The sequence below is a fragment of the Gopherus flavomarginatus genome, chromosome 14, assembly GCF_025201925.1.
Source record: "Gopherus flavomarginatus isolate rGopFla2 chromosome 14, rGopFla2.mat.asm, whole genome shotgun sequence".
Classification (NCBI taxonomy): domain Eukaryota; kingdom Metazoa; phylum Chordata; order Testudines; family Testudinidae; genus Gopherus; species Gopherus flavomarginatus.
The window spans coordinates 39994269-40010944 of record NC_066630.1 but is presented as its reverse complement, the minus strand read 5'-3'; the positions used below and the strand labels follow the sequence as shown (position 1 = coordinate 40010944).

The following is a 16676-nucleotide window of genomic DNA, read 5'->3' as shown; positions in this document are numbered from 1 at the left end:
CAGACACTCTTCCCCATCAGTTTTAGTGCAATAAGCTTCACAAAAGCAGCCCCTTTTTTCTTTGCTTCTCCCTCACGTCACTGCAAGACTCCACTAAGAAGTCACTTAGCTTCAGTTCAAGACAGATTTTTGATTTGGAAGCTGTAATGCTTCAATATTGCTGTGGTCTGGCCTGTGGCTACCTCTCCTTTCCAGCTGGAGCTGTGGAATTGAGTGTTAAACTCCCTGTACAATTCCCAGGGACTGGGCCTTGCACTGAGGCAGGGATAGAGTCAGAAGCAGTTTCTCAGATATGCAGCAATGGAGAGGATGGTAGTGCTCCACATTCCTAGATTCCAAGGCCAGAAGGGACCATGATTATCTAGTCTGACCTCCTATATAACACAGGCCAGAGACCTTCCCCAATATAATTCCCAGAGCAGAACTTTTAAAAAAAACATCCATCTTGATTTAAAAATTGTCACAGATGGAGACTCCACCATGACTCTTAGTAAGTTGTTCCAATCATAGACTATCAGGGTTGGAAGAGGACTTAGGGGGTCATCAAGTCCCACCCCATGCTCAAAGCAGGACCAATCCCCAACTAAATAATCCCAGCGAGGGCTTTGTCTAGCCTGACCTTAAAAACTTCTAAGGAAAGAGATTACACCACCTCCCTAGGGAACCCATTCCAGTGCTTCACCATCCTCCTAGTGAAAATGTTTTTCCTAATATCCAACCTAAACCTCCCCCACAGCAACTTGAGACCATTGCTCCTTGTGTTCTGTCATCTGCTACCACTGAGAACAGTCTAGATCCATCCTCTTTGGAACCCTCTTGCAGGTAGTTGAAAGCAGCTGTCAAATCCCCCCTCATTCTTCTCTTCTGCAGATTAAACAATCCCAGTTCCCTCAGTCTCTCCTCACGAGTCATGTGCTCCAGCCCCCTAATCACTTTTGTTGCCCTCCGCTGGGCACTTTCCAATTTTTCCACATCCTTCTTGTAGTGGGGGGACCAAAACTGGACACAGTACTCCAGATGAGGCCTCACCAATGCTCAATAGAGGGGAATGATCACGTCCCTCGATCTGCTGGCAATGCCCCTACTTACACAGCCCAAAATGCCGTTAGCCTTCTTGGCAACAAGGGCACACCGTCAACTCTCATCCAGCTTCTCGTCCACTGTAACCCCTAGGTCCTTTTCTGCAGAACTGCTGTCTAGCCACTCAGTCTCTTGTCTGTAGCAGTGTATGGGATTCTTGCGTCCTAAGTGCAGGACTCTGCACTTGTCCTTGCTGAACCTCATATGATTTATTTTGGCCCAATCATCTAATTTGTCTAGGTCCCTCTGTATCCTATCCCCACCCTCTAGTGTATCTACCATGCCTCTCAGTTTAGTGTCATCTGCAAACTTGCTGAAGGTGCAGTCCACGCCATCCTCCAGATCATTAATGAAGATATTGAACAAAACCAGCCCCAGGACCGACCCTTGGTGCACTCTGCTTGATATCGGCTGCCAACTAGACACGGAGCCTTTGATCACTACCCGTTGAGCCAGACAATCTAGCCAGCTTTCTATCGACCTTATAGTCCATTCATCCAGTCCATACTTTAGCTTGCCGGCAAGAATACTGTGGGAGACCGTATCAAAAGCTTTGCTAAAGTCAAGGAATAACACATCCACTGCTTTCCCCTCATCCACAGAGCCAGTTATCTCCTCATAGAAGGCAATGAGGTTAGTCAGGCATGACTTGCCCTTGGTGAATCCATGCTGACTGTTCCTGATCACTTTCCTCTCCTCTAAGTGCTTCAGAATCGATTCCTTGGGGACCTGCTCCATGATTTTTCCAGGGACTGAAATGGTTAATTACTCTCCGTTAAAAATGTACATCTTATTTCTAGTCTGAATTTATCTAGCTTCAACTTCTAGCCACTGAATAGTGTTAGACTTTTCTCTGCTACACTGAAGAGCCCTTTACTGTTACCCATGCTAAGGCATGGATGAGAAGATTATTCAGTCACAGGTTCTGACCACCACCAAAAGCTCCAAGTCATCAAGTCAAGCTATCTGGGGAGCAGAACATGTAAAAGGCATTTCTAGATGCAGGAGGGCTGACAGGGTAACCACAACTCCCAGAGCAGAGAGCACAGCTAGGCTGGCTGGTGGGCATGAGGCATCTGTACTATATGTTCCTGAATCATGAGACATATGAACTACAGTATATACTCAATCATAAGCTGGTTTGTTTATAAACCGCCCCCCTCTCCCAGATGGATAAGTAAAAATGGAAAATTTTTATGACCCGCTCATTAGCTGACCCTATAATTCAGGGGTGAGCAAACTTTGGCTAACAGACCATCAGGATAAGCCGCTGGTGGGCAGGCATGGAGGTAAACCTAAGGCCTTGGCTACACTTGAGAGTTACAGTGCTGGTGGTGGCTTTACAGCGCTGTAACTCACTCCCCGTCCACACTGGCAAGGCACATACAGCGCTTTATCTCCCTGGCTACAGCGCTGCAGGTACTCCACCTCGACGAGAGGAATAAAGAGAACAGCTTGCAGCGCTGGGGTGCCAGTGTAAACAGTGATTAATCTTACTATGCTGTAACTGACCTCCGGAAGCTTCCCATAATGCTTTTAAGTAAAGATAACACTCTTTGTTTTGTTGTGAACTCAGGGCTCCTGGAGCTGCTTATCTAAAAAACAAACAGAGCTACTGTTTGCTGTGAATGAGCTCCCTTTGGAATGTCCACAGCTAGTCAGGGAGCCTTCAGCGGCGTTTCTGCACATGGTCCGCTGGTCCCGCGGATTTGATAGCACGTCTGCGAGTGATCTGCTGGTCCCGCACCTTGTCGTACCCACCACCAAAACCGCAGGACTGGCAGACCTCCCACAGACACGCTGCCAAAGGCTGCCTGACTGCCATCCTCAGAACGACCGGCAGCCCGCCCCCTACAGCTTGCCGCCCCAGGCATAAGCTTGCTGCTTTGATGCCTGGAGCTGCCCCCGCACGCTAGTGCTTAGACTTGAAGGACACAACAGCATCTGGGAGAACAGCTGGTTTCCACCTACCTTCCTGCACATGTAGCATGGGGGCAATGACAAAATGCATGGACACTTTTCCCCAATCACCACTAACAAAACTCCAGGAGTAAAACAATCCCTCCCAAGGCTATTCATTGCCGGATACCCCCCAGTCTATCTCCTGGGCTCTATAGCTGGAGTGCGTATGCCTCTCTGTGCTGTCACTACATCAGCACCCAAGAGCTCCTTCACTCCTCACAGGAGCAGGCCCAGCCACCTCGGCTGTAATACCGAGTGCTAGACTGCATCTCAGACTCAGAGTAGGAGTAGCATCAGCAGGCCCAAGGGCTGGGGGTGTTACAGAGAGGAGATTATCAGAAGGCCCAAGGACTGTGGGTGTTGCAGAGAGGAGATTCACATTGCTAAGATGACAGAGACCCAACTGCAAGTATAGAAGAGTGGATCAGCGTAGGCAAGAGATTGGGGTCATGACTACTGCAGGGATCACCACTAGCCTTTCTGCTGACTGACGGTAGATCAGATTGACAGACGTAAAGACAGGTGGGAAGGAGGTTTCTAGCACTGCTTTCTTAGGCTTAGACTATTAATTATTCCTGACATGCTAAACACTACATCGAGGCCTCCTTCCCAGGCATGGAATTGCAGTGCTCCCTAGGGATCAGATGAAACAAGTGTGCACTGATTCTTTTACATAGTCTGCTGCGTCTTGACCCCAGGTGTGAAAAAAGCTCCACTCTGCAGTGAAATACATGAGTGCATGGCAAGGTAAAGTGTAAATCTACAGTCACTAGCTGGCCACATGGACCCTGCTACAGTGCACTAAAATGTCTGCTCTGTGCACTGATCCTCCCTCATTTGTAACAGGAGTAGAGCAAAGTGCACTATAGACCTTTTAGCGCATGGTAGATTTACACCCCAGTTTGCTGTGCACTACCTGCCCATATAGTCAGACTCCGCTGGAGACAATTCATTCTCCATCTCTACTTTTAATACAGAATTGTGATACACAGCACACTTTCTCCAGCAATTTTAAAAAGTGCCCTATTGGAAGCAACATAGATTCATGATTAAATGGGTTGAGAAAGTCTTGGATCGTGACCAGCTAAACAGCTTATAGGGCCATGAGGTTTTTAACCTACCACACAGTTTGGAGCTACTTTCCAGTAGGCAACCTCATCCCAAGGCAACAAAACTATGGCTCAATATGCTAAATACACTGGAATAAAGAGTTGGGGGAAATTTTCAAAGGATTTCCCCCTCCTGGTCATTTGTCTGGTCTCCCCACCTACCCTTCTGCATTGCTCTCCCCACTCAGAGATCCTTCACCAATCGAACTGCTTTCTGTGGGGTTTCCATCCACCACATTGGTTAAGTTTCAGATTTTGTTTGGCCAGCTGGGTGAGAGCTTGTTCCCACCCTTACGACAAAAGGAAATTAACCTGCTGATCTAGCCACCACGGCAGCAGGAGGGGTTCTGCAGCCCAGCTCCGTAGCAGGCATCCTTCAGGCTTCTGTGGGTGGAGTGCAGCTCTCCCCCGGGCGCCTGCAGCCATCCCATTTGCAGTGCAGGGAGCCAGCTGCCCCAGGAAACAAGGTGAGCACAAAGGAGGAAATTTACAGTCCCTGCACTTAAACCGAGAGCCTTCTCCTCTTTGAAGCAGGGTTGCATCACAGCCACTCTTCTCTAGCGGTAGCCAGATCTCTGCTCAGATTCTGCTACAACACAGGACATAGCTCAGGTTTCCCAACAGAAAAGGGTATTATGTTCCACGTCCTGAACAAGGAAATACTAACCCCAGTGTAACTATGGAAGATGCTACTTCAGCAGTATTCCATTTTATAATCTCAGTAAAACTCTCTGGACCACGCTGCAGTACGGACTAGAGCATATGTGTGGGAGGCGGTGGGAACCTGTCAGTCAGTTTTATTGTTTCAAACAGCCAGAAAACTACTTAAACAGAGCCCAGTTGTAGTCCAGACACCACAAGGTCATTAGCAGAAATTAAAAAGAGATAACAGCTCCTTAACTCTTCAGCCGGATAAAAAACAACTCTACTCCGCCTTCCTGCAGCAATTCAAGTGCCTGGAGATAGCTGCAAAGTCAGTTTTAGGAAGGCGGTGGTGACTCAAGACTGGACAGCTTAGGAAGAGAATGCAAAGTGTCTCTCCTGTAAGTCAGTGGTTCACATCCAAGCCAGGGCAGTACTGGCCAAGTCATTAACATCTGATAACTGTTCAGTGGTCTGGATACAATATGTGCATGTGTCAGCGCAGCTCCAAGTGAACAGTTCTGATATCACAAACGCCACCGTGACAATCTCAGCAGAGATCCCAAGGACTGAACTGGGCAGAGACTGAGATATCCCTCTTGCCAGCAGAGAGAGTCTCTTCTGGTCAGAAGGGGAGTTCACTTGCACATAGGCACAAAGCACACTTCCTCTGCATACCACCACCTTTCACCAGCACTGACCCAGTCGTTTCTCTTTCAGGGATGCTGCCCTCCTGCGACAAAACCAGCACTTCCAACACAGGCTAATGAAACATTTAGCTATGGTGTGGCTTGCTGCAGAGTGTAATGGAAAGTCAAGCAGTCATTACATTAGGGGACAGAACCACTTCGCCAATGATCAAATAAAATGGTGGCTATGAGAAAGCAGAATTTCATTAAACTTCAACCGGAGGAAACCTCTCTCAGATAAAGAACTAGCCCCCCATTTTTGCAGGCCATGAAAGAATCCTACAAACAAGGTAGGGGAGGTAATCTCTTTATAGACTCAGACTCATAGACCTTAATGTCAGAAGGGATCATTATGATCATCTAGTCTGACCTCCTGCACAATGCCGGACACAGAATCTCACCCATCCACTTCTATAACAAATCCCTAACCTATGTCTGAGTTACTGAAGTCCTCAAATTGTGGTTTGAAGACCTCAAGCTGCGGAGAATCCTCCAGCAAGTGACCCATGCCCCATGCTGCAGAGGAAGGCAAAAAAATTCCAGGGCCTCTGCCAATCTGCCCTGGAGGAAAATTCCTTCCTGACCCCAAATATGGCAATCAGCTAAACCCTGAGCATGTGGGCAAGACTCACCAGCCAGCACCCAGGAAAGAATTCTCTGTAGTAATTCAGATGCCAAGCTATCTAACATCTCATCACAGACCACTGGGCATACTTATCTGCTGATAATCAAAGATCCATTGCCAAATTAATTGCCAGAATTAGGCTATCCCATCAAAGCATCCCCTCCATAAATTTATCAAGCTTAGTCTTAAAGCCAGATGTGTCTTTTGCCCCCACTACTCCCCTTCGAAGGCTGTTCCAGAACTTCACTCCTCTAATGGTTAGAAACCTTCCTCTAATTTCAAGTCTAAACTTCCTAGTGTCCAGTTTATATCAATTTGTTCTTGTGTCCACATTGGTACTAAGCTTAAATAATTCCTCTCCCTCCCTAATATTAATCTCTCTGATATATTTATAAAGAGCAACCATATCCCCCCTCAACCTTCTTTTGGTTAGGCTAAACAAGCCAAGCTCTTTGAGTCTCCTTTCATAAGATAGGGTTTCCATTCCTCGGATCATCCTAGTAGCCCATCTTTGAACCTGTTCCAGTTTGAATTCATCCTTCTTAAACATGGGAGACCAGAACTGCACACAGTATTCCAGATGAAGTCTCATCAGTGCCTTACATAACGGTACTAATACTCCTTCTCTTTGCTGGAAATACCTCGCCTGATGCATCCTAAAACTGCATTAGCTTTTTTAACGGCCATATCATATTGGCGGCTCAGTCATCCTGTGATTAACCAATACTCCAAGGTCCTTCTCCTCCTCTGTTACTTCCAACTGAAGCCTCCCCATCTTATAACAATAGTTCTTGTTATTAATCCCTAAATGCGTGACCTCGCACTTTTCACTATTAAATTTCATCCTATTACTCCAGTTTACAAGGTCATCCACATCTTCCTGTACGATATCCCGGTCCTTCTCTGTGTTACCAATACCTCCCAGCTTTGTGTCGTCCTCAAACTTTATTAGCACATTCCCACTTTTTGTGCCAAGGTCAGCAATAAAAAGGTTAAATAAGATAGGGATCAGTTATGGGACCAGAGGAACTCCACTAGTAACCTCCATCCAGCCTGACAGTTCACCTTTCAGTACGACCCATTGTAGTCTCCCTTTTAACCAGTTCCTTATCCACCTTTCTATTTTCATATTGATCCCCATCTTTTCCAATTTAACTAATAATTCCCCATGTGGAACTGTATCAAATGCCTTACTGAAATCGAGGTAAATTAGATCCACTGCATTTCCTTTGTCTAAAAAATCTGTTACCTTCTCAAAGAAGGAGATCAGGTTGGTTTGGAACGATCTACCTTTTGTAAAACCATGTTGTATTGTATCAGAGGGGTAGCCGTGTTAGTCTGGATCTGTAAAAGCAGCAAAGAATCCTGTGGCACCTTATAGACTAACAGACTGCAACATCTACTCAGGACACTTCCTATACTAACACCAGAACAAATCAACATACCCTTAGAGCCCCGACCAGGGTTATTCTATCTACTACCCAAGATCCACAAACCCGGAAATCCTGGATGTCCCATCATCTCGGGCATTGGCACTTTCACTGAAGGACTGTCTGGATATGTGGACTCTCTACTCAGACCTTATGCCACCAGCACTCCCAGCTATTTCCGTAACACCACTGATTTCCTGAGGAAACTACAATGCATTGGTGACCTTCTAGAAAACACCATCTTAGCCACCATGGATGTAGAGGCTCTCTACACGAACATCCCACACAAAGATGGAATACAAGCTGTCAAGAACAGTATCCCTGATGATGCCACAGCACAACTGGCTGCTGAGCTCTATGCCTTTATCCTCACACACAACTATTTCAAATTTGATGACAATATATATCTCCAGATCAGTGGCACCGCTATGGGCACCCGCATGGCCCCACAATATGCCAATATTTTTATGGCCAACCTGGAACAACGCTTCCTCATCTCTCGTCCACTCACGCCCCTTCTCTACCTACGCTACATTGATGACATCTTCATCATCTGGACAGATGGGAAGGAGACTCTGGAAAAATTCCACCACGATTTCAACAGCTTCCACCACACCATCAACCTCAGCCTGGACCAATCTACATGGGAGGTCCACTTCCTAGACACCACGGTGCAAATAAGTGATGGTCACATTACCACCACCCTATACTGAAAACCTACCGACCGCTATGCCTACCTTCATGCCTCCAGCTTCCATCCTGGGCACATCACACGATCCATTGTCTACAGCCAAACACTGAGGTACAACCGCATCTGCTCTAACCCCTCAGACAGAGATCAACACCTACAAAATCTCCGCCAAGCATTCTCAAAACTACAATACCCGCACGAGGAAATAAGGAAACAGATCAACAGAGCCAGACGTGTACCCAGAAGCCTCCTACTGCAAGACAAACCCAAGAAAGAAGCCAACAGGACTCCACTGGCCATCACATACAGTCCCCAGCTAAAACCCCTCCAACGCATCGTCAGGGATCTACAACCCATCCTGGACAATGATCCCACACTTTCACAGGCCTTGGGTGGCAGGCCAGTCCTCGCCCACAGGCAACCTGCCAACCTGAAACATATTCTCACCAGTAACTGCACACCGCACCATAGGAACTCTAGCTCAGGAACCAATCCATGCAACAAACCTCGATGCCAACTCTGCCCACATATCTACACCAGCGACACCATCACAGGACCTAACCAGATCAGCCACACCATCACCGGTTCATTCACCTGCACGTCCACCAATGTAATATATGCCATCATATGCCAGCAATGCCCGTCTGCTATGTACATCGGCCAAACTGGACAGTTGCTACAGAAAAGGATAAATGGACACAAATCAGATATTAGGAATGGCAATATACAAAAACCTGTAGGAGAACACTTCAACCTCCCTGGCCACACTATAGCAGACCTTAAGGTGGCCATCCTGCAGAAAAAAAAAAAAACTTCAGGACCAGACTTCAGAGAGAAACTGCTGAGCTTCAGTTCATCTGCAAATTTGACACCATCAGCTCAGGATTAAACAAAGACTGGGAATGGCTTGCCAATTACAAAACCAGTTTCTCCTCCCTTGGTTTTCACACCTCAACTGCTAGAACAGGGCCTCATCCTCCCTGACTGAACTACCTCATTATCTCTAGCTTGCCTGCATATATATACCTGCCCCTGGAAATTTCCACTACATGCATCTGACGAAGTGGGTATTCACCCACGAAAGCTCATGCTCCAAAATGTCTGTTAGTCTATAAGGTGCCACAGGATTCTTCGCTGCTTATACATGTTGTATTTTGTCCCAATTACCATTGACCTCAATGTCCTTAACTACTTTCTCCTTCAAAAATTTTTCCAAGACCTTACGTACTACAGATGTCAAACTAACAGGCCTATAGTTACTCGGATCACTTTTTTCCCCTTTCTTAAAAATAGGAACTATGTTAGCAATTCTCCAGTCGTACGGTACAACCCCTGAGTTTACTGATTCATTAAAAATCCTTGCTAATGGGCTTGCAATTTCATGTGCCAGTTCCTTTAATATTCTTGGATGAAGATTATCTGGGCCCCCTGATTTTGTCCCATTAAGCTGTTCGAGTTTGGCTTCTACCTTGGATGTGGTAATATCTACCTCCATAGCCTCATTCCCATTTGTCATCCTTCCATCATCCCTAAGCTCCTCATTAGCCTCATTAAAGACTGAGGCAAAGTATTTAGATATTGGGCCATGCCTAGATTATCCTTAACCTCCACTCCATCCTCAGTGTTTAGCTGTCCCACTTCTTCTTTCTTTGTTTTCTTCTTATTTATATGGTGTGGCAAACTCAGGACACTTAGCTACCAAGAGTGGGGTAGTAATTAGTCCCAGAAGGCTTAACCATGGAGGAATAAGGTTCAGCTGGAACAGGGGGTTACCAGGGAGGTAATTAGTTTCAGCTGGCCCCAATGGCTGGAGACCTTTTTAAACCCTCCCTGGCAGGGAAGCAGGGAGGGAGGAGAGAAGTAGAGTAGCTGCCAGCGAGTAGAGGCAGCTGAACTCTAAAAACTTTTCTTGCAAGGCAGGTTGCACTCTCCCCAGAAGGAGAGGACAACAGAACAAGGGCCTGACTGAGAAGGGATCAGCCAGACCCTGCGCGACTGTGAAGGGCTTTTGCTTTGCCCAAGCCTGTGTCTCCAAGGCTGAGAAGGACTGAGCTAGGAGAGGAGAGACAGGTACTTTGCCACAATGGCTATAGAACCTTTTACTATTGGTTTTAATTCCCTTTGCAAGATCCAACTCTACATGACTTTTAGCCTTTCTCACTTCATCTCTACATTTTCTGACCTCAATAAGGTAGCATTCCTTGCTAATCCCGCCCATCTTCGCCTCCTTGTAGGCTTTCTGCTTTTTCTTAATCACCTCTCTGAGATACTTGCTCATCCAGCTTGGTCTATAACTCCTGTCTGATTGTTTTCCCCTTTCTTGGGATGCAGGCCTCTGATCGTTTCTGCAACTTAGGTTTGAAGTAATTCCAGGCCTCCTCCGCCTTTAGATCCCCAAGTTCTTCAGTCCAATCCACTTCCCTAACTAATTTCCTTAATTCTTTAAAGTTAGCCCTTTTGAAATAAAAAACCCTAGTCCCAGATCTACTTTTGTTTATCCTTTAATCTAGTTTGAACTGAAGTGGCTCACAATCACGCGAACCAAGGTTGTCCCCTACAACCATGTCTTCTATGAGGTCCTCACTACTCACCAAAACCAAATCTAAAATGGCATCCCCTCTTGTTGGTTCTTCAACTACTTGGTGAAGAAATCCATCAGCTATCACATCCAGAAAAATCTGAGCACTATTATTGTTACTAACACCTGTCCTCCAGTCTATATCTGGGAAGTTAAAGTCTCCCATGATCACACAATTCCCACCAGTGTTTACTTCCTTAAAAACATTAAAGAGGTCTCTGTCCATAACCAAATCAGATCCCGGCAGTCTGTAGCACACCCCAAGCAATATCTCAGGGGAGGCTCTAGTAGCTTTTTTTCCCAATGTGATTTTTATTGGACCAACTTTTGTTGGTGAGAGACACCAGCTTTGAAGCCTACACAGAGCTCTTCTGGTAGATTCCAGAGGGGTTGCGATCAGTAGGGAACACATGGATTCTGGAACCTACTGCAGCCTGAGAATGTGAATTGACAAATATACAGTTAAAAACTGTTGTACTTTTTTTGTACTGGAAAACTATTTTAGCAAGTTTTTAACTATTTTAACTATTTATCTGCTTTTACAGATCCAGACTAACACGGCTACTCCTCTGATATTTTAGCAAGATTCAACATTTCTCAGGTATCTATTAAAAACCTATGGAAGTATGTTCTGTGTAAAGACATGCAGTAGATTAGTGATGTATGTCACACAAGTCTCTCAAACATCACCTGACATGAATAAACAAACTAATTCCTTTCTCTCATGGTGAGCGTGAGATTGGAGACAACTGTTCTTCTAAAGATAAATTTGGAAACACATATGTACAACACAGAAAAGGGCACTGAAGATTCAAATCAGAAGACATCTGCTATCTGAGTCCATCCACAGGACTTCAGACAGTTCAATGAACAGGACTGTTCCTTTGACAAATAATTTTGAAGGAGTTATTTAAACGCTGCTGCTTTGTCACTGCTTCGTGGTTTATTTTATCAGATGCTGAAAAGAATGTACTGATTTCTTTCCCTGTCCATTTAGACTGAAGAAAAGTGCAACAGGATATAATTTAGAGATGTTTATGGCCAAAGTGTTACCGTCTTCCTTAATGTCTAAATATCAGGAACTTTTTAAAAGTCATTTTTAATAATGTAAATGCCAGGATTTCTGCCATCAGAAAGGTCTTCTGTTGATATTCTTCACTGCACAAAAGCTTATGATTTCTGCAGATTCCTTCTGGAATGCAGAAAAAATGGAGCATCACCACTTTCTAACCTGGATGCCAGGCAATTTGGGGCACAACTTAATGAAGTAACAAGGTAAATTAATTCCAGAGCACAAGGCAGAACTGCTGTGAAATTCACCTCAACCCTCCAAATGCTAGTCTGAGCAAGTGATGGCAGTAGTATTGACTTCTCTATTGTAACACAGGAAAGGGATCTGCAATCACAATTCCAGGAGTAGATCTTTAACCAAGTTGTGCGATCCAGTATGAACCCCTTCATGCTATGCTTACTCCGTGCATTGAATGAAACAGCCCCTTTGCTTCAATGCACTTTAGAGGGTGATGGCCTCATACAGTGCTCCTTCACTTACCCGGAAGCTGTGCCTCTCAGCTTTCTGGCTAAAATGCAGAGCAGACCAGTTCAACACGGGATAGCCTCTCTGTGGGAACTAAATCCTGTCCTGGTGGAGAATGGACTGTATGATCAAACAGATCTTTTCTTACCACTATCACAACCATTATTAATCTCTGAAGTGCTCCAAAATATGAAAAAGAAACCCAACAACTAATGAGCTTCCAAGCATCAGAGATGCTAGCTAGCTATACAATGTAGAAACACCTGTCCACATTCAAGAAGGAGCATTGGCTATCTAGGAAACATCCAGCAGGGACGCAGGAAGGAAAGGTAGTGAAAGCACTCTGCCACACATTTCTATATATGTCACACTGAGGAGAATGCTACGGGAAAAAAAAATAAAGCCGCGCACAAGCGACCAGGGAGCTTTGCGAACAGGGGCTGCTAACAGGGCGTTTTGCAAGGGAGTTCTCCAGGTGAAGGAGGAGCAAATACAGCATCTGTGGAGTAAGTGACTGTGTGTGTGTGTGTGTGTGTGTGTGTGTGTGTGTGTGTGTGTGTGTGTGTGTGTGTGTGTGTGTGTGTTCAGGGGTTACTCGCTGTGTGCTGAGCTTGTGTTGTCAGTCTGTTTGGTTGTTTGTTTGAAAGATCGTGTGCTGTGGCTGGCAGTTGAAGGCTGTGAGCTTCAAAAGGAAGGTTTGAAAGCTAGAAGCCTCTGGTAACTGGCTGAGCCTTAATCAGTGGGCAGGGCATTCACACAGGCCAGGGCTTTATAAAGCAGCGCACAAGCGACCAGGGGCTGCTAAGAGGCAGTTTCGCAAGGGAGTTTGGAAGGGGAGTGGGAAGGGAGCAGGGGTCCCTTGTCGGGTCTATCTGTGCCCCTTTAGTCCCCTTAACCTATAAACCAAACTACGCTCAAAACTTCTTGCTTTAAACAACCCGTTCATTAACTAGGAGACAATGCAGGCAGAAGCCCCACAGCAGAGTAGGGGTTATCCAGTTTATTGCACTGAGTGTAGCATGTATGATTACCTGCCCTGTGGGCGGGTGGCGTATGTGTGCTGTCAGTGCAAGGAGCTCCTGGCCCTCAGAGACCACGTATGGACTTTGGAGACCAGGGTGGCGGAACTGGAGGAGCTAAGGGAGGCAGAGAGGTACGTTGATGAGGCTTTCTGGGACACTGTAGAATTGTCTGACCTCTGGTCAGACAGCACCTGCGCTGTTGAGGAGGATAAAAGGCCCAGGGAAGCAGAGCAGTCAATGGGAGCAGAGGGAAACCTTCCCATAGTTGGGATTCTCCTTCCAGATGGTGCTGGGGTTGCTTCTCGCACTGAGGTTACCTCTCCGAGGGAGGGAACTCCAGTTGCTAGGAAAAGGCAGGTGTTAGTAATGGGAGATTGGATCATTAGAAACGTAGATAGCTGGGTTTGTGATGACCGGGAGAACCGTATGGTGACTTGCCTGCCTGGTGCGAAGGTTGCGGATTTCTCGAGACATCTAGACAGACTTATGTGTAGTGCTGGGGAGAAGCCGGTGGTCGTGGTACATGTAGGTACCAATGACATAGGGAAGGGTAGGAGAGATGTCCTGGAAGCCAAATTTAGGCTGCTAGGGAAGAGACTGAAATCCAGGACCTCTATGGTGACATTCTCAGAAATGCTCCCAGTTCCACGAGCAGGGCCAGGTAGGCAGGCAGAGCTTCAGAGTCTCAATGCGTGGATGAGACGATGGGGTAGAGAGGAGAGGTTTACATTCATTAGGAACTGGGGAAACTTTTGGGATGGGGGGAGCCTATACAGGAGAGATGGGCTCCACCTAAACCAAAGTGGATCCAGACTGCTGGCATTTAACATTAAAAAGGTTGTAGAGCAGTTTTTAAACTAGGAGATGGGGGAAAGCCGATTGCTGCAGACGAGCATGTGGATCGGACAGAGACTTCTCTTAGGGGAGAGTCTATTGATAGAGAATCTCCAGGTTATAGTCAGGAGGAGAGGATGGAGAAGAATAATGTAAGGGTCAGATCAGACGATAAACAGTCACATAAAAAAGAATCTGACTCATCAGAAAAGGACAGACAGATAAACAGGGACAAGTTTTTAAAGTGCTTGCACACAAATGCTAGAAGTCTAAATAATAAGATGGGTGAACTAGAGTGCCTTGTGATAAAGGAGGATATTGATATAATAGGCATCACAGAACCCTGGTGGACTGAGAGCAATCAATAGGACACAATCATTCCGGGGTACAAAATATATCGGAAGGACAGAACAGGTCGTGCAGGAGGGGGAGTGGTACTATATGTGAAAGAAAATGTAGATACAAATGAAGTAAAAATCTTAAGCAAACCCACATGTTCCATAGAATCTCTATGGATAGAAATTTCACGCGCTACTAAAATATAACATTAGGGATCTATTATCGACCACCTGACCAGGACAGTGATAATGACAATGAAATGCTAAGGGAGATTAGAGAGGTTATCAAAATTAAGAACCCAATAATAGTGGGGGATTTCAATTATCCCCACATTGACTGGGAACATTTCACTTCAGGACGAAATGCTGACAAAAAATTTCTCAATACTTTAAATGACTGCTTCATGGAGTAGCTGGTACAGGAACCCTCAAGGGGAGAGGCAACTCTAGATTTAATCCTGAGTGGAGAGCAGGAGCTGGTCCAAGAGGTAACTATAGCAGGACCGCTTGGAAATAGTGACCATAATACAATAGCATTCAACATCCTTGTGGTGGGAAGAACATTTCAACAGCCCAACACTGTGGCATTTAATTTCAAAAGGGGAGAACTACGCAAAAATGAGGGGGTTAGTTAAACAGAACTTAAAAGGTCCAGTGACTAAAGTGAAATCCCTGCAAGCTGCATGGGCGCTTTTTAAAGACACCATAATACAGGTCCAACTTCAATGTGTACCCCAAATTAAGAAACACAGTGAAATAACTAAAAAGGAGGCACTGTGGCTTAATCATGTAAAAGAAGCAGTGAGAGATAAAAAGACTTCCTTTGAAAAGTGGAAGTCAGATCCTAGTGAGGCAAATAGAAAGGAGCACAAACACTGCCAAATTAAGTGCAAGAGTATAATAAGAAAAGCCAAAGAGGAGTTTGAAGAACGGCTAGCCAAAAACTGCAAAGGTAATAACAAAACGTTTTTTAAGTATATCAGACGCAGGAAGCCTGCTAAACAACCAGTGGGGCCCCTTGATGATCGAGATACAAAAGGAGCGCTTAAAGACGATAAAGTCATTGTGGAGAAACTAAATAGATTCTTTGCTTCAATCTTCACAGCTGAGGATGTTAGGGAGATTCCCAAACCTGAGCCGGACTTTGTAAGTGACAAATCTGAAGAACTGTCACAGATTGAAGTGTCACTAGAGGAGATTTTGGAATTAATTGATAAACTGAACATTAACAAGTCACCGGGAGCAGATGGCATTCACCCAAGAGTTCTGAAAGAACTCAAATGTGAAGTTGCGGAACTATTAACTAAGATTTGTAACCTGTCCTTTAAATCGGCTTCAGTACCCAATGACTGGAAGACAGCTAACGTAGCACCAATATTTAAAAAGAGCTCTAGAGATGATCCCAGCAATTACAGACCAGTAAGTCTAACGTCAGTGCCGGGCAAATTAGCTGAAACAATAGTTAAGAATAAAATTGTCAGACACATAGAAAAACAAACTGTTGAGCAATAGTCAACATGGTTTCTGTAAAGGGGAATAATGTCTTAATAATCTATTAGAGTTCTTTGAAGGGGTCAACAAACATGTGGACAAGGGGGATCCAGTGGACATAGTGTACTTAGATTTCCAGAAAGCCTTTGACAAGCTCCCTCACCAAAGGCTGTTACATAAATTAAGCTGTCAGGGATAAAAGGGAAGGTTCTTTCATGGATTGAGAACTGGTTAAAAGACAGGCAACAAAGGGTAGGAATTAATGGTAAATTCTCAGAATGGAGAGGGGTAATTAGTGGTATTCCCCAAGGATCAGTCCTTGGATCAATCCTATTTAATTTATTCATAAATGATCTGGAGATAGGGGTAAACAGTGAGGTGGCCAAGTTTGCAGATGATACTAAACTGCTCAGAATAGTTAAGACCAAAGCAGACTGTGAAGAACTTCAAAAAGATCTTACAAAACTAAGTGATTGGGCAACAAAATGGCAAATGAAATTTAATGTGGATAAATGTAAAGTAATGCACATTGGAAAAAATAATCCCAACTATACATACAATATGATGGGGGCTAATTTAGCTACAACTAATCAGGAAGGAGATCTTGGAGTCATCGTGGACAGTTCTCTGAAGATGTCCACACGGTGT

The 16676-nt window shown here is 45.2% G+C and overlaps 3 protein-coding genes across 4 annotated transcripts in view; 1 reads left to right on the top strand and 2 right to left on the bottom strand.

Moving 5' to 3' along the window:
• TSNAXIP1 (translin associated factor X interacting protein 1) overlaps nucleotides 1-16676 on the top strand; it is a 234700-nt gene that overhangs the window by 48308 nt on the left and 169716 nt on the right. The window lies entirely within an intron of this gene.
• The window catches only part of RANBP10 (RAN binding protein 10), a 157205-nt gene that overhangs the window by 27656 nt on the left and 112873 nt on the right, over nucleotides 1-16676 (bottom strand). The window lies entirely within an intron of this gene.
• Nucleotides 838-11873, bottom strand: LOC127034036 (uncharacterized). The gene is made up of 3 exons (XM_050922461.1): nucleotides 11399-11873; nucleotides 11167-11322; nucleotides 838-1832 (listed from the first exon to the last, which is right to left on the bottom strand). Exons 2-3 carry the CDS (start codon nucleotides 11216-11218, stop codon nucleotides 1135-1137), a joined length of 750 nt encoding a protein of 249 aa, XP_050778418.1. The 5' UTR covers nucleotides 11219-11322; nucleotides 11399-11873; the 3' UTR covers nucleotides 838-1134.